Source organism: Epinephelus lanceolatus, chromosome 6 (genome assembly GCF_041903045.1).
Source record: "Epinephelus lanceolatus isolate andai-2023 chromosome 6, ASM4190304v1, whole genome shotgun sequence".
NCBI lineage: Eukaryota > Metazoa > Chordata > Actinopteri > Perciformes > Serranidae > Epinephelus > Epinephelus lanceolatus.
This window is the reverse complement of record NC_135739.1, coordinates 12870866-12892640: the sequence shown is the minus strand read 5'-3', so window position 1 is coordinate 12892640 and position 21775 is coordinate 12870866. Positions and strand designations below refer to the sequence as shown.

At 42.1% G+C, this 21775-nt stretch overlaps 2 protein-coding genes across 4 annotated transcripts in view; one reads left to right on the top strand and one right to left on the bottom strand.

Moving 5' to 3' along the window:
* The first annotated feature begins 374 nt into the window (after nucleotides 1–374).
* Nucleotides 375–5527, top strand: LOC117253807 (Rieske domain-containing protein). 2 transcript variants are annotated; one of them, XR_013491700.1, is made up of 4 exons: nucleotides 375–813; nucleotides 1185–1300; nucleotides 2013–2347; nucleotides 4887–5527. XR_013491700.1 is itself a non-coding variant. In XM_033621509.2 (3 exons), the coding sequence occupies exons 1-3, from the start codon at nucleotides 624–626 to the stop codon at nucleotides 2109–2111; spliced, it is 405 nt and encodes a 134-aa protein (XP_033477400.1). In that variant the 5' UTR covers nucleotides 375–623; the 3' UTR covers nucleotides 2112–5527. The 2 variants fall into 2 exon arrangements, 1 of the variants encoding a protein (XP_033477400.1); XM_033621509.2 differs by having other exon boundaries at nucleotides 2013–5527.
* A 79-nt stretch (nucleotides 5528–5606) lies between these two features.
* The window catches only part of cilp2 (cartilage intermediate layer protein 2), a 26910-nt gene continuing 10741 nt past the window's right edge, over nucleotides 5607–21775 (bottom strand). The window contains exons 5-10 of one of the 2 annotated variants that reach the window (XM_033621507.2): nucleotides 18405–18560; nucleotides 18003–18320; nucleotides 17376–17484; nucleotides 15571–15728; nucleotides 10894–13324; nucleotides 5607–10110 (exon numbers count right to left, since the gene is read on the bottom strand). In XM_033621507.2, coding sequence (XP_033477398.2) covers nucleotides 10908–13324; nucleotides 15571–15728; nucleotides 17376–17484; nucleotides 18003–18320; nucleotides 18405–18560 — 3158 coding nt within the window. In that variant the 3' untranslated portion in view covers nucleotides 5607–10110; nucleotides 10894–10907. The remainder of the gene's footprint in view (nucleotides 10111–10893; nucleotides 13325–15570; nucleotides 15729–17375; nucleotides 17485–18002; nucleotides 18321–18404; nucleotides 18561–21775) is intronic. The other variant, XM_033621508.2, reaches the window with a different exon arrangement.

Sequence of the window (21775 nt, the reverse complement as noted above, 5' to 3'; positions counted from 1 at the left end):
ATGTTCCACAGTCACCACACTGTTTGGGAACACGTCCAGTATTCTGTGTATTAAATTGCTCTTCATTAAACTCAGCAGGGCCACCAAAAAAGTCTTGTATTGTTTGAACATAAAACAGTGTCACAGACTGAGTCTAATCAAAGAACAGAAAAGGTTTGTCTTGGTTTGTTCTTAAGGAAACATTATTTCTGATGAGCAGCAGCCTCCACAGTAAGGCCCTTTTCTGCAAGTTTGTTTTGGCTGCTGCTTTAACTTTGGTTTATTTTTAGAGACGGCTGTATATTTCAAACCGATTAATCAATGGCATAATAAATCTGTGGGTTTGTATTGAATATCTGTGTGGCTCATTTTTTATTAATTCTCATGCATGTAGCTGAAACGAGGAGCAGCAGCAGCAGCCGGAGCGCGCAGCGTGCCTCGGTGTGACGGTGTCACGGCTCGTTGGCAGTCCGCAGCCCGGATGGAGGCAGCTCGGTCCGCACGGCTGACCGTCGTACCTCTCGGCCCCGGTGGTTAATATGGAATATTTTCACCGAGCGAGCTGCCAGATGCATTTGCACCGGCGGAAAAAAGCAGCCCTGTAGTAGCGCAAATTAGAAAAGCAGCTCACTTCGCCGTCCTTTATGGCTTCTGGCTCCGGAGACGAGGAGGGAAACACGGAAGGCGCTTCATGGAGGTTCATAGGCCCAGCAGCGGTGCTCTCCAAGAAGCGCTGCCGTCTCATGTACTCCTCCCTCGGCTACGACTCTGATGTCTGCCTCTTCTACGTGAAGGGGGAGTTTTTTGCCATGGATGCTCGCTGTGCGCACTCCGGTAAAACCTCTATCTATAAGTCGCTTTTATTAACCCTTTAGCTATATACAACAGCAGATTAATGCGCAGTGCATCATATTTTATTGCATAAAACAAGTGTTTTCACCGTAATATGGAGGATGTAATGTAAACACACATCTGTGGGTCAGATTTTAACCATCCCCCTGCAGAGGATGAGGATCTGGTTTATGTATCCTTCAGCTGGTAGCCTACTGACAGGTCTATGTGACAGCCCCCTGCTGTCAGACAGCTTATCACTTTCACACCATGTTATGCAAGCCTCAAAATCACATTTTCCTAGAGGGAAGACAGCATAAGTCATATGTTTTGAGAGGAAGACGCTGTGATTAACAGCTTCCTGTGTCTCCCAGGCGGTCCTCTGTGTGAGGGGGACATCGAGGAGGCCGATGGAGTCCTGCAGGTCTTCTGTCCCTGGCACGACTACAACTTTGACCTCAGGACTGGGAAGTCAGGGACCTCCTTACAGGTCAGTGATGTAATATGACTTTACTGTGTTTTTTCAGCTTAATGTGTGTCTCAGGATACAAATACAAAAATAAAATGTAATATATAGTAGTGAACATTAATAAGGTCTCAAAAGATGCTCAGTATATCATCACTGAGTACGTAGATATGTTTAAACTTCCAGAGACATCATATGCAAACTTCATCGCATCCCCAGCTGCACTTGTTGACCGCACCTGGAAGATGGCAGGAACATTTGCAGCAATGCGAAGATAAATCATCCACTTTTATTAGATGTAGGAAGTTCCACTGATTGACACGGCATGAGAAATCAAAGCTCGTGAGTCAGAGTTGAGATTATGTTCCCCTTTTGTTCTGTCAAACATGTTTTCCTCCCCTGTTCTGTTTACATGCAACGAACTGTCCAAAACAAGAGCTTCACTTTCCATAAACATCTCGTCCTCTTTTCCATTAATCATTTTTATAAACTGTTGTTTCTCTTGTATATCACCGTGATGTCAACTCTCAGGCAGTGGAAGAAATACAAAAACAGACATACTCATGTTTTCACAGGAGGTTTTTCTACATTTGTAACTTGTGAAAAGTGACATCAAATACACTGTAAGCTGATTTTGGCACATTAGGGTGAGTTCTCAGTGCTTCCACAGTAACTCATAATGGTGTGTTTCTCCCTGTTCTTACATCTTTGTGTCCTTTTGTTTTAATTTTCACAGCAACAAGTGTATGAAGTCAAGCTGGAGGATGGCAACGTATACGTGAAACATGCCAGTCGTCTCTCCTTGGAGCCTTTTCCTGCGGATCAGAAGAGTTGAGCAACCTTAGCATGACCACCTCGTCCTCCAGCCCTTCGTGAAGCTGTTGTTGAGGTCTATTTTTAAGACTTGTTCCACAAACCCAAGCCATCTGAAACATTCCTAAGCCTTATCTGTCATTTTCACAGACCATTTCTACTTTGATTGCCGTGAACTCAGGACGATATCGAGAGGATTGTCTGAAGAGGACATGACATCATGAGATTGTTTCAGAGTTTTTCTTGTTGGCATTCCAGGTAGAGATAACACACCAGACAGTAGCAACACCATGGAAACACAAAATTTAAATTTTCACAGCAGATAGTAGAACAAACCAGCATATTTAATCAATGGCAGAACAGAAGTGATTTTCCTATACTGATAATTTTCTAGATTTTTAAGGATTCTTGAGGAAGGTAATTATTTCTGATGAACATGCCATAGATTGAAATATATTCTGACATTTTTGTCTTCCACTTGAGCAGTCAAACTTGCACTAGCCATTACATCTTATGTTGAAACCTGCAAACTGCCAAAGTGGATCTGATAGGGTTCTCACGGTCATGAAATTCCTGGAAAAGTATTGAAATGAGAAAAACTGTCATCCAGGCCTGGAAGTGGTTTGGAATTAACAAAATGTTTTGGGGGAGTTTTGAATATATATTGTTTTGGCTGTTGTTTAATACATGTTCATAAATATCCGAAAACATGTCTAATGTTATGTGAAAAAAGCTCCTATGCGAAAAACGTCACTGGTATCATGTGGTACACATAGACCACACCAGCATTGTGCAATCGCCAAGATTACGCCCCTGTTTTGGGAGAAAAAAACGCATCGTCACATAAGAAGAGAAACAAGAAAATGATGAAAAGCTGTTGTGTAGTGGGTTAACCGAGACTCTCACAATAAAATATGAGGCGTGTTAGATTTGTGAGTATTCACTGATGCTGGTGACAGTTACTACTGATGGATAGCTAACATTAGCTTGAGGCTGCTGCAGTACAGTCATGCAGCACAGCAGCATCAGACTTCAGCTAAATCTCATCCCATAGATCAAACTGTTGGCTCCTAACTGGTTGCTTATTTACAGACGACACTTAGCCTAACAATACCTGGTGATTGAATCACCAGCTATCGTGATCTGGACATCAGTACGTGAATAGATGTCTGAAAAATCAATATCCGGCCAGTGTGTTGGTTCATTGATCTACTTGGATGGGGGGAGACTAAAGGGACATGATTGCAATCAACCATAATTTAATAAGGTATCACAGATGCTCAGGTTCTGCAAAGTCACAAAACAATTATTAGGCATATCCATCAAGTAAATGTTTGTTTAACAAGAAATAAATGCATACAAACATGTCAAAGTTATAATCCATCATGCCAAATTGCACTGACATCTGTCTGATCTTTGGCTTTCTATCCCCCAAAAAGCAGCACGACCTTGATGCTTTGGAAAGTACTCATATGTGCCAGTGCTGTCTATTGGCAGATGCAGCTAGTTCCTGATGGAAATGTCTAACGAGAGAGTAAAGGTAGCAAATGCTAGTCATTTGCTTTTCCACAAATGCCTGGGAAGTGTGTCCTAACATAGGTCTGCCCATTTTAAACTGCTTACACAAAGTCATGGAAATTGAGTAAAATATTGTGGAAAAGTTATTGAAAGTTATTTGAAATTAATTGGTAAAAATGTGTGGGAGCCTTGATCTGAAAATTCATCTCAATTCTCAAGCACGCTTCTTATCCACCTATTGCCAGTCTTGTCTCACTTGTCTGCACTAGCAAGCAGGTAATTCTGTGTTGTCATACAGAAAATGTTCCCAACTGTGTCCTCATTAAAATACAAAATGATCATTTGCAAAAATCAAGCCATAATTGCAATCGGGATGAATTCACATGCAGCCAGAAATGACACCTTTATTTTTTGTTATGCAGGAGGTAAAAGGAGTCACTATGATGTATGAAAAATGCAGTGCTAATGTAGTAATTTGTAAATGCAGCTCATGTGGACAACGTGCAGAATGAATAGTACAGATGAGTGAAAAATGAAGATTTTCATTCAATATTTTTGAAAAAATAAGTAGATCCTGATTATCAGTTGTGGTAGGTTTGTAATTTTGAGTTCCCAACTGACGGCAGTGTATTAGCATAAGTAATACAGCTCACCTTTATGAGTATAAAGCTTCCAGTGATTGTCAGTGGAAGAATTTGTAGAATCATGTAATAGTGGATGTGCCATGACAGTTTCTTTCAGCAGCTAATATTTAAGCAAACTTGACAGTCTCGTGGTCATTACTACCAATAATTATCTTCCTTGTCTTCAATAAGTGTTACCTGAAGCCTCAAACTTTTAAACTCGCACACAAGCTGAGTTGCGGTCTCTGGATAAATTTAGACACTTATTCCAGTGATGTCACACAACAGAAACTCCCTTTCAGAATCTGTGTTTCTGGACAGTTTTTGTAACCCAATTAGAGTTCCAACAAGCAGAACACACATGAAGGGCACTGCAATTACGATTGGTGGCGGTCCCAGCACTAAGTCGTCTCCATCAGCATTTCTCTCCGTTCCTGGCCCGTGCACACACAGGTTTGTCTGTTGCTGACGCAATGGGATTCAAAAGGAATGGTTAGTAAGGCGCCGGTGGAAGGTTCACGACCTGAAATGCACCACTGACTCAAGAAAAATGTGTTTTTCTAGCTTTTACATGTGGCTGTGTGTGTGCACTGATGCGAGTGTGTTTTCTTTATTCCTTAGTGGTGAGACCAGTCACTCACTATATTTTCTGTCAGCTCCATTTTCTGGCAGAGGCGCAGAGACCAGTCACGGAGGTGTCGGTGACAGTGCGGCTCAACACTCTCATTTTCCTCCCCGCTGTGCTCCCCGCTGTACAACTTTATTACAATAATAATTCCACTGGCTACATGAGGTATGTGTGGTGTGCACTATAGATTTTCTGTGTGCATTATAACTCATCACCTGGAGGATAACAGGCGCACACTGTGGAGAAGATATAGCTATTTTCTGTCAGTAGAAAAGTAAAAGTAAACATTGTTTGAGATTCTGCTCAGGTCAGGAGTGGTTTCTTGTATTTTTATATCTTTTTATTACATCCCACGACTCTCATCGAGAAAACCAGCATCCATGTCAGCCTGTTGCTATATGTTTCCTCAAATTTATTTCATATACTCGGATAATTTTAATTCATTATATGGCGTGTTTGTTTTGTGAATTATGTATCTGATCACAGATGTCTGCAAACACTGTTACTTTAGTCATACTTATTTTAACTACCTATCACTTGTACTGTAAGCTGCTGTTGTTTTGTTTAATGTAAACTGTATTTATTGTTGTGTCTTATGCAAAGCTGAACATTTTATCTGTATTATTTAAATCACAAATTAAACTATTGTATGTTAGCAACACTGAAAAAGACCACTTTTTCCTGTCTCCAGAAATGTGAAGTTGTTAAATTTGTATGACTTTTTTAATACATAAAACACAACTCAAAGTATAAATCAAAAGTTTACACAAAATTATTTATTTACAGTTTCTTGTTCGTACAATAATAGTAGATTTCATACAATACACAATTTACACATAAAAACTCAGAGAGAAACGGGCTCGGCATCATCATGCAATAGTTAAGCGCTTACAGAGTATTATCAGGAGATCGTTGATGTAATTCTTTTACTGGAGCTCGGGGAGGCTTCCTGGAGCACAGTGGCAAATATACAACTCTCTTCGCAAACTCCAGAAAGTGGTGGAAAGGTCTCAAGGATGACCTTCTGAATAAATTATGATCTCCTTGAGACCATCTGGACTGTACAGAGGAGAAATGGATTAATCTGTTCATGCTTGATGAATTGTCGGTGGTTTCTGGTGGATTGAGAGTCTTTTCTGCCCTAAAATTAAATAGGGCTGGTGAGCGTTGCATGTACCCACTGAGATTCTGTGACAGAGAGGTGACATATGGTGAAATACTTTGCAGACTTTTTCTTAAATTTTAATGTTCACAAACACAACCCAAGTTTAGCAAGTCTAAAGGGGTAAAAAGTCCAATAGAGTGCAGTAGGAATGAGTCTAAAACCTGGAAATGAGTTGGCATTTTAGCACTCCTGGTTTCTTTGTCTCTTTTTCGGTTAGATGCCTGAAAAAAGGTCTGTTGTTCACACAAGCTTAAGAGACTTTAATGTTTTGTTCAACAGCCTAAAATATGCCAGTAAATACCCCACTTGTAAATGTATATGCCTTTACATGTCTTAAAAAAGATGGTTGCTAGCAAGGGGCTAAATGAGACCACAAAACGCCATCAAGCCAAACACGACTTTCCAGCCTCATGGTGGTGGTGACCTTGAAGTCATGCAGCTATATTCTAGGTCATTTATAACCTAACGTTAGCTTTTTACTTTTGGCGATTGCATTTACGCTCCATAGATTATGAAAGTGGTGTTAATTTGTGAAGATTATCTTGCTAAACAAAACATGTAAGAATCATAAACGTATGTTTGCCACAGAACTTAATTTTTGCGATAATCTAAACTCCAATGGAAAAATCCTATTTGCTTTTTGACGAGATAACAAGGGCAACGCTAACTTCATCATCCCAGCAGTGCTCTATTGTAAAGCATGCAAGATTTCAGTACTGGTAAGTATATTGTATTCATTAAAGGAATTGTTTATCGCTTTGGTACATCAACTTGTTTACTTTCTTTTCAAGAGTTAGACGATAAGATTGATACCACTCTTACGTCTTTACGGTAAATATAAAGCCCCAGGCAGCAGCTGGTTAGCTTAGCTTAGCATAGGAACAGCTACTGAGCTAGCTAGGCTTTGTCCGAATATAAGAAAATTTACAAACCAGCGCCTTTAATGAGTACACTGAATCTTGTTTGTTTTATCTGTGTAAACACTGAAGTTTAAAAAAGACAAGTCATGGCCTTGCCATGCTACAGCTAGCATGGCTAGCCGCTCCCCTGTTTCCAGTCTTTATGCACAGAAATGAGAGGGATATTGCTAGTGAACTCTCTTTAAGAAAGACAAAGCTGATTTTCCTCAAGGTGTAAAACAAAAGTAACCCTTTAACCCATATACATGATATTAACATTTAATTCCTATAAAATGGAGCGGTTGCTACTTCTACTGCGATTTCCTTTCCATGCAGTGTGTTTTATCTGTTGGATTCAAGCTTAAACTCACTTTATTTGATTCTAAATACTTTGGAAACTTTTTCTTAAGTCATTAAACCAAACATTGCAAAGCTTCTTTAATCTGCTTTGAAGTTACCCACAAGACAAAATAACTGTTTGGAGAGTCTGGCTTACTTTCCCGTGCAAAGCCTTACATAATGGTTTACTATTATTGTTACCTTGTCTTTCAAACTCCCCTGATAACTTCTGCTCATGAATAAGCCAATTCTTCTGTCAAAGCATTCTCCTCAAAAAACCCGCATTCTTCCATGTGCAACCACTTTCGGAGCCTGAGATTCTGTAAGTGATGGACTGTGGGGCCAAAGACCACTAATATTTTCCCTTCCCTTTTTCCCTTCACCAAACAGTTCCCCAAAAATGATTAAATCCATCATGAGATAATCTCGCTCTTATTTCTCTTGATGTCTTTGGTCTAACATTTCCTCCAGTTGCTCTACAGCTGTTGGGCCTCCTCAGCTGACCTCACACAACCATTGCATTTTTACAGGACTTATCTCTTCCCACACCTGGATTCAATCATCATCTCTTTTTTTCACAGGGTGGATGCTACATCTGCTGCAGGGAGATGTTTGTTTTCATCTGGAGATCTGAACCGTGGAGTTGCGGACGGCCCACAGGCCTGTGATTAGAGAGGTCAGTGATAAAGGCAAAGGTACCACGTGTTGTTGCCCGATACTGCTCTGTCTTTGAGTGTTTTTCTGGAGTGTGCTGCTCATATACATAATGGGGAGAGATTGTTTTTCAATGTGGGGCTAAGCACAAGTGTAAGGTTACAATATATAGTTTGCATTTATACATACAACTTTACATTAGCACCTTTTAGCACACATTAAACAATAAATCTGTTGTACATTAGAATTAAAAATGTCATTAAGCTTAAATGAAGTTACCTGTACAGTGGGCTGGTTGCCATTTTAATTGTAAATATGTGACCATAATCCTCTTGGGCTCTGTATAGTGTTGATTACTTAACTTCATCCTGTGTAGGTGGAAATTAACTGTTGGCTGTTTGTGAAAGTCGGGCAAACTGTTTAAATAGTTCCCAGGAGATTCTGTAATTTATTTTTCTAATTAACAGCAGGCTTATATTTACTTGTCATGCTCTCCTGGTTTCTCCACGGACCACGGTCCCCCCTGATATGGTTTTGGATTAGTTCAGCTTGGAGAGCTTTTCCCATGGGTCTGCAAGTGCCCGTTTTGCAGATAAACAAGTTTGGTGCCTTTATCGCAGAGGGAGGTTTCTCCCCATCACCAGCCTCGATTAAAATAACCTAATATATGTTTTCTAAGTCTAATATTCTGTCTCAGTATCTGCAGTATCAAGATGTGCACTTTAAAGGTACTTATATTGTCACAAAGACAAGATTTATAAAAACATGGCCAGTAAATTCACAAGTGTGTTACTTTTTAATTATCAGACTCGTGTAAGAATCATACAGTGGGTTTTGTTAATGAAGAGAAGGCTCCGCTGAGAGTTTTAACTCCCTCTTACAAGATTGCTCTCTGAAATTGAAAAGATTACTGTGGTGTACAAATTGTAAAATGAACTGAGTCATGCAGCAAAGTATGAAAAGGTTAATAGATTCTACGCAGCTCAGAGAGTTGAAGAGCGATTACATAGCAGTTAAATTATTTGCTTCAAATGAGTCCTGTGCAAGATCTCGTACACCTCAACCGCACTATCTGCCACACGTACTGAAGGAGTTGTTGCTTTAGTCACCAGCAGCACTTTTTACGTACTGTAGTAGTTTTTTACATGCTGATCATTCTTAAGTTAAATTATATAGTTATTGCACTTCAAGATACAACGGCAGCTCTTAAGCACATTACCCAAAAACAACAATGAAAAAAAAAAAGTCAGTTTAGACCCTGAAAGAGTCTCTGTAATGGTGTCTGTGAAAGTGAGATATTTGGAAATATATATTTGAGTAACATTTTCTTTGGTGGTACTAATTTGGAATGTTCAGAGGACAAAAGGAAATTATGTCATACCTCTCAATCAACTATCCACATTTCAGACCACCTGCCACTAGTGGGATCCATGCTTGTCTTGGCGGAGGCCTTGGTCTTGCACATTCTAAGTAGGTGTGAAAGGACGTTTGGCTGAGTCACAGTTGGCAATGTGGCATGCAAATGAAAAACATTAAGAAGCATGACTGAAAACATCCTCTGTTCCCTGGGTGGCATGCCTCACCCCGCTGCATGCGTCTCTTTTGTGCGAGCCTCCTCTTGGTGGAGAGAGTTTCCCAGTTTGTAGAAAAAGGGCTCAGTGTCTGCTGCAGACGACAAGGACCTCAAGCTGGTTTCTTTCTGATCGTGAGGAGAAGTTCGGTGGAAAGCAATGGCCAATTATGAAGTGTTTGGGGCCTGGCGTAGTATTTACGGTTTCTGGAGGTTTGGTTTCAACTCAAGCGTTGAGAGATGTCAGCAAAAGAAAAATACCCACCATGGGGAAAGTGGAATGCCACAAATTGGAACTATAAAAGTTACGTTCTCAAACGTCAATTTAGTCTTTTCATACATAAAAGTAGACCAAAACTAATAAAGCAAATGCCAGTCACTGCGTTACATATAATCAAATGATTCATGTCTTTTAGGAGGGAAAGGAATTAATAATTGACATACCAAAGCCTTCAAGTAAGTATAAGTCTAATGATTATCTTCTATAAGTCTCTTTGATTTTGCTGAATTGCTGTCTGCCTCAGTTTCGTGGTTTCCATATTCAGGAGGGAGTTCATACCCATCAGCAGATGGCCGACTTTAACTTTCTCATCTTGGTGACATCATATCAGTCTTGACAAAAGACCTACAAGTGAAAAAGAAAGAACATATAAATTAGTGTGATATTACTGTCACTATGAATGCTAATATTCCACTATTTCTGCGGATATGACTATATTCTGAATTTGATATGGATGGTGTAAACAGCATATTTCAATTACATATTTCGAAATAGGCCTTTTTCAGAATTTAGCATTTTCTGATTAATACGTGGAATATGCCGGTATGATTTGGGTTTTTATCGTATTCTTTTTATATGTATACAGCACATTTGGAATATGCATCTCATTTGGGGTTTTGACCGGTCATTTCTGTGCATTAGCATGGATAATTTGTACATAAACCAACTCGGCAACAGTTTGCAAGGCTGGTGTACGCCCAAAAGAAAAGCCCACATTTCTGGTCGGAAGAAACACATCTACTTTTAAATATTATGAAAAACTTGGCTATCAACAGGTTTTTGGGTTTGGGCGAATAACAAAGGAATGAAAGAGGGAGGCTGTGTTCGCATGGTCCAACAAGTCTGTCTCAGTAAGGAAACTTTGAAAAAAATCCCAATTTGATGCAAAGAAGCAAAATGAAAATCCGCCGCATCTTTTCCACTCTTCAATATTTTGACGCATGTTAGGGCCCAATAATTTGTACACATGGCTGCATGTATAAAGGATTATTAGTGCAATATTCATTTCCATTTGCAATGCAAACAGCTTAGTGGGAATATTGTATTTTTCAGAATAAGGGCAAAAAATGAAATATTTTGTGCATGTAAATGTATTCAATGATATCTCATTATCTTATCTGAACTTACCTACCTTGAAGCATCTATTGGCGTTGCTGTGTGCGCATGGACACTCTCCTCCTGGTTGTAGAGGTGACTCTGCGACTCTGGGTCCTGCCCCGCTGCTCTGAAGGATAAGCCACAATCTGAGAGGGTAATCTTTGCACCTGCAGACCCTCCGACTCCCTCATGTCCCTTGCCATCTGAGACAAAGTCTGACCCGGGTTGGTCTGCAGACGTTGGAAAAGGCTTTCTCTGCTAATTTTCCTCTCTGGACAACTGAAGGTCAACGCCACCCCAGAGTCTGACTTCATCTCCCTGGAGAAACCATCTGAGGTGCCGTCAAAGCAGCGGCCTATAGCGATCTCCTTGGCCACCCTGGGGTTCTGGTCTGTGACTGTGTAGATGCCATAGTTGTGTCCCAAAGGATCAACAGGGGCTAGCATGGTGAATCCATGGGATTCATTGTTGTGAGCGACTGGTGGATGTTTGATGAGATACTCTTGCAGGAGGCTGTTGGTGCCAGTCCGGCGACAGTTCCCCTGTGGAAGGACTGATATGATGGATCTGTCAACCTCAGCTTGATCAAACAACATGCCGCTACATTTGAACTCTACACAGGCTGCTGAAGTGTTGGCCTCTCGCATGTCCCGGGTGCTGCGAATGTCTCTTATGCCATAAAGTTTGCCTTTAGTTTCCCGGTGTGTTCCTCCAAGATTCCTCGACCTGACCATCACTTCCTTCTGTCCATGGATCTTGACCTTAATGAAGCATGCTCTAAACTCCTGGGGATTAGGCCACCAGGAAAGGTAATCTCCTGTCCAGGTTGTCAAATCATTCTCCTCAAAGGGAACAACATTGTATTCATACTTGTCCTTTTCCACTCTGAAGAATCTGAAATGATTTGCATCAAAAGGGGCGTTCTCACAACCTATCAAATTCTGATAGGGATATATTGGCCCATTGGTTTCATCAAGATTATTTTGGTTAGGCTTTGCCAAGTTGATTCTGAAGGCTGTTTTCTTCAAAGCTGGATCTTCGTGATCTGAGCGCTGGTAGTCTATTTTATCCAGATATGGCTGAGATACTCCAATGATATTTGGATTCATCTTAGGGGAAGAGGGAGCTGCCTCCAGTTCTTCCCCACCCATCATTGCTGTGACATAAGCTGTGTAAGCATCGGCCCTTTGGGCATCACAGAAAGCTGGTAAACAGGCTCCGTTGGGTCCAGTGATGACGCTGTCAAAACGCCCCCATGCCCTCGGATTAGAAGAATAACCAGGTTTGGGTTCTAGGTTTATCAAGCTGATCACAACACCCTCCAGCTGTTCACTAGGTAGGAATTTGTCACTCATGTAGGCACGGACTTTGACGTAGCAGCGTCTGTTTTCAGGCACGTCTAAATTGAAGAGCCTTCGTTCTCTGATCTCCATGTTGCCTATGAGGAATGTGCGCTCCTCTCGTTTGCTTCGCCCATGACCACCAGTAGTTGTTGTGGTGTAGGAGAAGCCACTCTCCTCTTCCCAGACTCCTGTGTCTGGATTTAAAGACCACAGTTTCATTTTGGGAATGTGCTCTTGCATTTTGACGTGCTGCGTGTCGAGGAGGAGTTGAACAGCTCCAGCTCCAAGCATCTCCTTGTTGGTCTCATCTCTGAAGTCTACAGAGAACATGCCATAGGTCCTCAAAGGGAGCATGTCACCCTCATCATCAACAAAGTTGAGATCCCCAGGGGCCGCAGCTGCAGTGGTGATATTTCTTGGGTCAATGAATGTGACGCTTGCTTTCACAGTGCCCTCATAGACTTCTCCATTGTCCTTGTGGAAGGAGTTGGGTGGAATAACCAACTGACCAATGGGGTCTTCCCCTTCAATTTCCCCTAGGTTAATAGAGTTGGTCTCTCCAGCATTGATATCAATGGGTGTCTGCTTCCTCATTACCTTCACATCGTGGTAGATGGACCCACCTTTCTTATCAAGGATGAACACCTTAGGAGTGTCAAGAAACTTCTCAGTGGGGTCAACAAAATTTACCACTAATCTCTGAGTATCAGGAGTAATTTGCAATGTGAAACCTCCTTGGTATCCAGTGGTGCCCACCCTCTCTTTACCAATGTACATGTGCCCAAAACGCAGAGGCTCACCATTGTCAGCTGTGACCACTCTGCCACGAACCAGCACAGTGGGCTGCACACACTTCTGACAACTGCATTCTGACACAGCCTTGATAGGGAGGCTATAGCTCCCGCAGTCAATGATCCGACTTTCCATAGTTTTGACCCCACAGCAGAACCCAGCTCCATCTCTGCAGCGCATATCAAAGTCTAGTGAGCCAGCACATTTGTTGTGAGGACAACGGCCAGCGTTGTAGTGCATTGAGTCAGTCCCTGGTTGAACACAGTCTATCGGCAGTCTGATGAGGTGCGTCTCAGGGGTGGGGTTGCATGCTGGCTTTCCTTTTGCTGTGAATCACACAATAAATTGTGTTTAATAAGCATTCACACGACACATTATAAAAGATAATTTGGTCATCTGATATACATAAAACATGAAAGACTTTTTCTCAGTGCCAGAATGAACATAGACTTGACATGTTAAAGACGCAACTGTTGAAGTTCTGCTTTCTTTAACATCTTGAAAGCCTCTCAAATCTGTTGATTGTTATTATAAAATTGTGGGGTACTGGATAATTGTATATCACTGCATGAGTGGAGTAGGACAATTTGTGACGGCCCTCGGCCTCAAGACCCATTTCTTGCTGAATTGGTTGCTGGGTTCTGGAGAGCAGCTCATTAGGAGTGATGGCTGACACCTGAGTTGGTGTGACTGCTCATCTATTTACATAGATGCCTTAGCAGTCAGTCTCTTTCTCCTCTCTGGGTTACTTGGTTTAGTGGGACTTAAGTTATCTTTTTCTTTGTTCACACATTGCCAATGAACTGACCTCATACCTAATTTAGCTTTGAATAAATGTATTCTACTTTGAAGAGTCATTTAAGGTCTCCACAATTTGTCCTGCCTTAGACCTGAATCGTGACAAGTGCATAGTGAATAAATTGGAACTTGCCTATTGAGTATTTAAAAGATACTATTTCTGCCCTGTATGCAGAAGTGGATGCACAAACACACACATAATTTATGCATATACACACACACAGTGTCTGCATGGCTTGAAAGTACCTGTGAGTGGCCAAGTTGGACTGTGAAATGTGCATGAAAGGGTAATTAGACATGAAGTTGAAGAGAACATTTATTTACCAACCATCCAGATGGGAGTTGGAAAGAAAGATTTTTTGTTCACTGAGACATTGGCAGAATAGTCCATGTGCATGATATCATGGTTGAGCTTATAGTCAAGTATCCCTGTTAAGCTCCCAATCTCCCAAGTAAGTCTATAATCGCAGACACATGGAAGAGCGTGATGTGTTTGAAACACCATTACTCTGCTGCTGATGGCCATTACCATTACTCTACTGCTGATGGCTTAACCATGAGGGCCTTGGGGTTTCTTTGATAATTAATTATGTACCTCCTAGTCACCTGTGTGAAGTGTGGTTGACGCATTTTATGGTAAATCAAATCAAACTTCTGTGTAGTGTAAAATGTGAGAAGAACCTGCACTGTTAAAAGAGTGGGAGTAAGTTTTTCTGCTCAGAGGCACAGGTGTCCTGCACACATACAGCGTGTTCTGCCATAATGGCTTTTGGAGTGCTGGAATTTGTCAGTGGCCTGGGATAGATTACTTTAGCACTCTTCCATGAATACCTTGTCCGTTAATCTGTGTCTTAGCTAACAAGCACCTAAAGGATATAAGCAATGTGTAGCTCTCCCACGCAGATGTGGAAACGCATACTTGTCTGACTCAGAGAGAGAAAAGAAACAGGATTTATTTGCAATTGTGGATTTCATCTCAACACCGGGTGTTCTGGAGAAATTGGGTTTGAGGTTTTACAGTGTCCAGAGCCATTGCACACAATAAAGCATCCCTAGGAAGCCGTAGCTTTGACCAATGTCAACATAATAAAAACGTACTGCTCCATGCGCAGCCAGGTTATGCGAGCCCTGATATTTTTATTTTCCTATTTTCTTTGCCTGTAATAGTTTTTTTCCAGTGACAGACAGTCTATTAGCTGACTTTTCTCCCTCACCCAGCTGTAGGACACTGTGGTTTTGTTTGAATCCCTCTTTATGCATGGACATGGCTTGTGGATGACTCGGTTGGAGCTTAACGCTGACATGCCCCTTAAAATGTGTATTCAAGCTCTGGGGCAGCTGCTCTTTATACACTAAAATAAATTGCGGTTGTTTGCTTTTTGTCAGCGGTTGTACTTGAATCTGTGCAGAACTTTGAGTACACACGTCATTGTCAATGCACTGGGATAGCAGCCATCCCAAGCAATAATCCCTATGTGCCACTATCATCATAGTAAATTATTTTCTTTCCAGTCTGATGATGATGAATTATGGTTTACATTACATCACTGACTAGAAGGGAGCTTTTGTATCTTTTTGACAGTGAGAACAATCTCAGACCAAATAGAAATGTTTTTCTTCACAGCTTTGACGTATGTAACAGTTTACTAGCACTAGTTTGTATCATCAAAACTGTCATCAGACCAGCAGGTTAATGTGATTTCAAGCACTATACAATAGATAGTGAGATCTTTAGCTATGCGACTGATGTTACGAGGCTCAAGACTCTACATACCAATCACAGTGAGAAGGGCTGGAGAGGACTTGATGCTGCCTGCAGGGCTGCTAGTTTTGCAGTAGTACTCCCCTGTCTGCTCCGGCTTTAGATCCCACAGTACAAGGTCCTCTTCATACTTGTACACTCTCCTGTCCAGCAGGGTCCCATTGTGGTACCTTGACAAATAGTTACAGAGATATTTAAGGAAAAAAAGTTAAAAAAAAAAAAAAAAAAAATGTTAAAAATGCTGATAGCTGTATACAACAATTTATTAAGGTGTATAAAGTATGTAAAATGTATGTAATATGTTGATGATGTGTCACTTATCACTTAAAAATATGGGAAAATGAGTTCTGATATTGATGTATTAGTGGCCGAACACATGGCGCGTCTATAACTGCCTGGAAAACGAAAGGTTGGGGGCTGGCTGGCAGTAGGTTGTATCTGAGGTTGCTAAGCAACCTCAACAAGAACTGGATTGTAGCCTATGTACCTGAAATCCCGAGTGCAGAGCTGATCATCCTTCAGGTGCTGTTTGTGTGTAGGCCTATCGTGTGTGGGCATATCGTCCATGGGACAGATGTAAGGCTCTGGCAGCCCTGCACCAAAATTATCAACTTTTCCACTTTAACTACAGACTGATATTTACAGAAGAAGGGAAAGATATCTGTCGGCTGTGATTGCTTGTTCCTCGTCATGTGACGTTGTGCACGCTGCTATTTCCAAAAGTTGAACTTTGTTTATCTCAGGGCGCAGCTGTCGCACCCTAAAAAATAGGCGCCTGGGAACGCATGCACGCCACAACGCCGTTGCTCTGGTGTTGCAGCGTGCCTGTCTTGCGTTGTCATTGAAAACAATGAAGCGCGCGCTAAACACGGCATGTGTATGGCTCCTTCAGCTACACTAAACAGTAATAGATATTAGCAATGAATGAAATTAAATGTCCGCCTGGATTTACTTCTAGCGCATCAAAATAAGCAGCTTGGGTAGTGTCCTCGGCATCGCATTAATAACAAGTACACAACTTCAACCCAGGAGACCGGTATGTCTTTCCCATGTGAAACTAAAAGTTAACACTCAGTTATTTTCTCACATAAGTTGGAAGATACGTGAGTCGACTCGTGACTAACCACAATCTTTTCCTAACCCTAACCAAGTAGTTTTGTTGCCAAAACCTAACCACTGACCTTTTCTTGGTCACGTGAGTCGACTCACATGACGTAATGGCGACCCCTTCTGCGTCATGATACAATGCAAAAGGCTGTTATTACAGTTATGCAGAGGGCTTTTGCCCAAGCGTCAAGAATATGAAGTAGGGATGAGATCACTTTGGAAATGTTATGTGAAAGGGGTTTCTTCTAGTGATGAACCCAATATCACCCAATTCAGCAGTTCCCCTCAGCCCTTATTATCATCTTACAGCTCATTTTTTTGGTTTTCAAGGCAGTGCTTTATTTCAACTTGTCTGACTTATGGTTCAGTCTCACGGCTCTCATCAATGTTGTTTTTCACCCGAAGCAGGCAGATGTTTTCAACCAAAAAATTGATAACCCCATTGCCGCCCTACACCAAGCAGCAGAAGGGAGTAAGCTACTAACTGGCGAACTTAAGGGAGTATTTGGCAGCAGAAGAGACATGTTTCTCAGGGGCAGTTGGGGACCAAAACCTGTTAAAGTAACTGATTAATGCTGTTTTAACAATAAAAAAAGGAAATTGAATTTTTAGGGAGCTCCGAATATTAATTTCACAATATGTAAAAATAATCACTCTGCTGCTCGCTGTTTCTGTGATTAACTGTGTGCCGGCGCAAGTATTCATCTCACCAGTAGTATTTGTCAGGTGTTGGTGATCCCGTTGCCTTGCAGCACAACATCACTCGTCCTCCCTCAAAACGCACTTTGTCCTCAGGGTGCTTCACAATGTACGGCTTCTCTGTGGAAAGCGGAAAGGAGCAAAACCTCAAGAACTTCCTCTGACTGTTGTGAATGGTGCCGCAGAGTTTTGAGACCTCATAAAACTCAGTCAGACGTTACATTTTATTTTCACATTGGTCCCTGTGCTTATGAAAAATTATTGTTGAGGGGATTACTCTTTCAAAAGCAGCACTGGCCTATTTTTATTTGGTCTCCATGCAACAAAGCAAGTAAGTGCTCCAGACAATGTGAAGTCTTATAATAGGCCAGACTGTTTATGTTGTAGCTTTGTCAATTTCCTGTTTTCTAACGTCTGAGAATGTGATTGGAGGATTTACTGGCTCTGCAGAATGGTTATAATGACAATAAAGAAAAGTCTTACTTGAAAATGAAAACAGCTCTTTTAAGAAATAGCCAAGAATAACTTAAATTAAAAAATGATACTACTAACTTACTTTGTTTTTGGGTCGATTGAAAGCAGCAGACATCAATAAAACAGATGTTCTTTTAATAGTAATCTTTTTTATTAGCACTCACCGGCTGATTTAAGGACAGCCCGTACCCAGGACAACCCTGTGGTGTTGCTGGAGGAGGAGACAGTGATGGGGGCAAACTTCTCCTTCCTGATGGAGATCAAGGTCGGGCTGGAGGAGCAGATGCCTGTGAGCCTGAACTGACCTTTGGCATCTGTACGGGCACGGATCACCTTGGGGTGGCTGGCCAGCGCCACCCAGGCTCCTGCCACAGGGACACCAGTCACACTGTGGACTTCTCCGTGCAACACGTGGTCGTCACACGTACACTGGTTGCACTCCTCATTGGGACGGCCCTCTGTGCACACGAGCTGACATTTGGCTGTTGGGAGAAAGACAGAGATGTGAGCACATAACTCATTGAAGGAATGATTATACAACTTTTTACAGCATAGACTCAGAATACCTGGGCATGGACTCTTTCCACACTTCTGTACTTCAACAGGCCGTCCGTTACACTGAACTGTCACTGAGCTCCTCACACAAGTCCTCCTCCTAATCCTGCGGCCTCCACCACAGGTCACTGAACAAGTTCCCCACCGACCCCATGGACCCCACTTGGCTGATCACACAGAGAGACAGGAATGATGTGAGTTTTTTTCTGTTATTTAAAACTTATACAGACTGATACAGAAACTTGTTAACTCTCATGTGCACGGGCGCCCCGAGTACAAAGGACAATACATTGAAAATTAGTAAATGCTGCAATTATACAGTATTGTGGGCATGAAAATATAAGACAGCTGATTATATAGCTGCAGTTTAAAGACCGCTGATTACAAATTGTTCAATCAAGAACACTTAACTGAGTATTGTAAAGTTCTCTTTAGCAGAAGTTCTGCTCTGGAGGGTTCACCTTGAAACAGAGGTTACAATATTGTAATCCTTGTTCTATTAGCACAGGCTGAGCCCTCTACTGGACCCTATGGGTAATACAGATGGATTTATTAAGTGACCTGGAGACAGCATTGGAGGTGGGACCCTATTTATTCCTAACAAAGTTGCTCAGTGGCACATGACGCCAAAAAAGGTTTATTTCTGTTGTAAGAAATTACCCAGATTACCATCGCTGCTTCTGCATCATTGGACCCTCAGAGTAAAGGCACTAGACACTTCCGCTAGCCGAGCCAGCTACTTCTGGTTGAGCGCTCCGCTAACTTGAATGGAGATAAAATGATTCAATGTTGAAGCTCCTCTAGACTTTCAAAATGTCTTTGAACCAAATGAATTAAATCCTGATAGCAATACAAGCCATTTTGTGGGGTTGTGATGCTCAGTGTTTTTGGGCCCGATGGCATTAAGTGATGGACTCAGGAGTTGTAATTCCACTTTCTAGCCTCTACGAAAATTGGCTTCAGAGCTCGCTGCTGTTCCTGGGGGCTTGGTAATACTCTCAAATCTAGAGCATGCATTCTCCCACTGAAATTTGCATAAATGTAGCTGGCCAATCAGGACATACCTATCCAACTTGTGGAGCCCACTGTATACTGTATAAGGCAGAACATAATAATATTGCTGTCAGCCATCCTACACTCTCTTTAGCAAGGGAGGGTCCCTAGGGAGAGGGCTCTGCCAGTGCTTAAAGACCTATGGGTACAGTGGGTGGAGCCCAGTGAATGAACGCCCCATCCCATAACATCGACTCAGCCACACTGATTCTGACTGGCTAAAAGTTAGTCGCCACAGGCTGCTTACTTCTTTATAACTTAGGTGCCTGTAGTGAAGAGGTAGGGGGCCCCAGCCAACACAGGTGGAGCCATGGCGGATCCTTACAGGGGTAGAAAGACAAGCAAAAGCACACCACATCTCCTGGGTCATCAAGGAGCATGGGATATTGTAGGTGTATCAGTGGGCAAATCAGTCTTTACTGCCGTATATATATACTTTGGGGTATGTACATATTCAGGTAGACGTGTCCTAATTAGGAGGCTGCATTTATGCAAATTTCAGTGGGTGAATACATGCTCGTGATTGAAGGACAGTATTTATCATTAAGTCCAGTAGAGGGCAGAGCCTGTGTTAGATAGAACCATACAGCAGGAAATGGCAAGTACAGATGAGGTGAACAACATAAATCATCTTGTAACAAGGCAATGTTCTGCTGTTCTGCTTCTCATTTGGATGCCACCTGACATGCCACACCCACCCAAACACTGTTGCATACCAGGTACACCCCCTCATGGCAACGGCAGTCCCCAGTGGCTGTGACCCTCCCAGCAGGACAATGCATCATACCACATCGCTAAACAACCGTTTAAGTATGGCCTGAGGAATGTGACAGAGAGCTCAAGGTGTCGACTTGGCCTACAAATTCCTCAGATCCCAATCTGATTGAGAATATGTGAGATGTGCCAGTACCCCACCTCATAACCCACAGGCCTCAAAGGATCTGCTGCCAATGCCCTGGTGCCAGATACCACAGGACACCCCCAGAGGTCCTGTGTCCATGCCTCAATAGGTCAGAGCCAAGTTCCATCTAAGGACGCCCCACCATGGATCAGGGCTACCTCTGGGGTACCGCCACGCCTCATGAATGCTCAATGAGATCAAGATCTGGGGAATTTTTAGGCCAGGACGACTCCTTAAAGGGCCAGTGTGTAATATTTGGCATGGTTTATTGTCAATCTGAATCTGAATCTGAATATTCTACCCATTAATATGTTTATACAAGTGTATGATCGATATAAAATAAAATTCATTTGGTTTTTGTAGCCTTATAATTATGCTTTTATATATATATATATATATATATATATATATATATATATATATATATATATATATATATACTTCCGCTAGCCGAGCCAGCTACTTGCTTTAGAGAGGTTGCCATCTTGCGCCGCCATGTATGTAAGGCAGACCGAGCGGACAATCCAGCCAGCCAGAGAACGCGTTTTGCGTGTATAAATGAACCAACGAAGACAGTGGAAGGAAGGAAGAAGGAGGAGGAAACAGCAGAGTGTTAGTAGTTCATCGATAGAGAGTAGTGAAAAGTTTTTTTAGTTATAAAGTTTGCGAATGGACCACACTTACCACGCAACAGGAGAGAATGAACCCGAACCGTCATCTGCGAGGAAAAGAAGACGCAACTTCACTCCTTGTGATGCACTCTCTGCGGCACTTTTCCTCCTGATGATATATGTCCCCAGCGATGGTAGCAGTAGCACCGAATCCCATTCTGTGCATTCAGCCTCTCTTCTCGCCCGCTCAGCATCAAACACATGGAGTTCCTCATCTGTATGCTCCGGCTCAAACAGGTATGGCTCTGGGTCTGTGTCCGCTACAAGAAACTCTTCAAAATCGCGTTCAAAGTCGTCTATTGCAGCTACTATAGTCCGGAGATATTGCTAGGCTAAATAAACAGCTGAGCTCTGTTTACCGGCTACACTGTCAGTCAGTGTGCGGGCTGGAGATTGGTGGAGCAGAGAGGGGAGGGGGGTCCCCACTCGCTATGGTAAACGAGTATGTGTGTGAAGTTATGAAGTGTGTCTGTTATGCTAGAAGAGTCAGAGTTTGGGACGGAGTCTTTTACCCCCTGGAGTGTTACCGGAGTTTTTGGAGTGCTCAAATAAACTGGCCTTTTTCCCGAACGCTCCTCTGGTTTCCTGCTCGTGAGGGATTCATTACAATATCGTAACATGGTTTAGATTTCTAAATAAATATTCACTTTGTCGCTAGATAGACCTACTCCTGAAAAACTCGTGCGCAAGGCTTTTTGTCCCTACGAGGCCACCGTCATTTACCCGACAAGAGGGGTGAGCGAGTGAGCCCTGCAAT

Bases quoted from the DNA above. Each gene is read 5' to 3' on its own strand.
- LOC117253807 (XM_033621509.2), top strand. From the start codon at position 624: ATGGCTTCTGGCTCCGGAGACGAGGAGGGAAACACGGAAGGCGCTTCA. The intron at 814-1,184 runs GTAAAACCTCTA...TGTGTCTCCCAG, and splicing joins TGCTCGCTGTGCGCACTCCG to GCGGTCCTCTGTGTGAGGGG. The intron at 1,301-2,012 runs GTCAGTGATGTA...TAATTTTCACAG, and splicing joins AGTCAGGGACCTCCTTACAG to CAACAAGTGTATGAAGTCAA.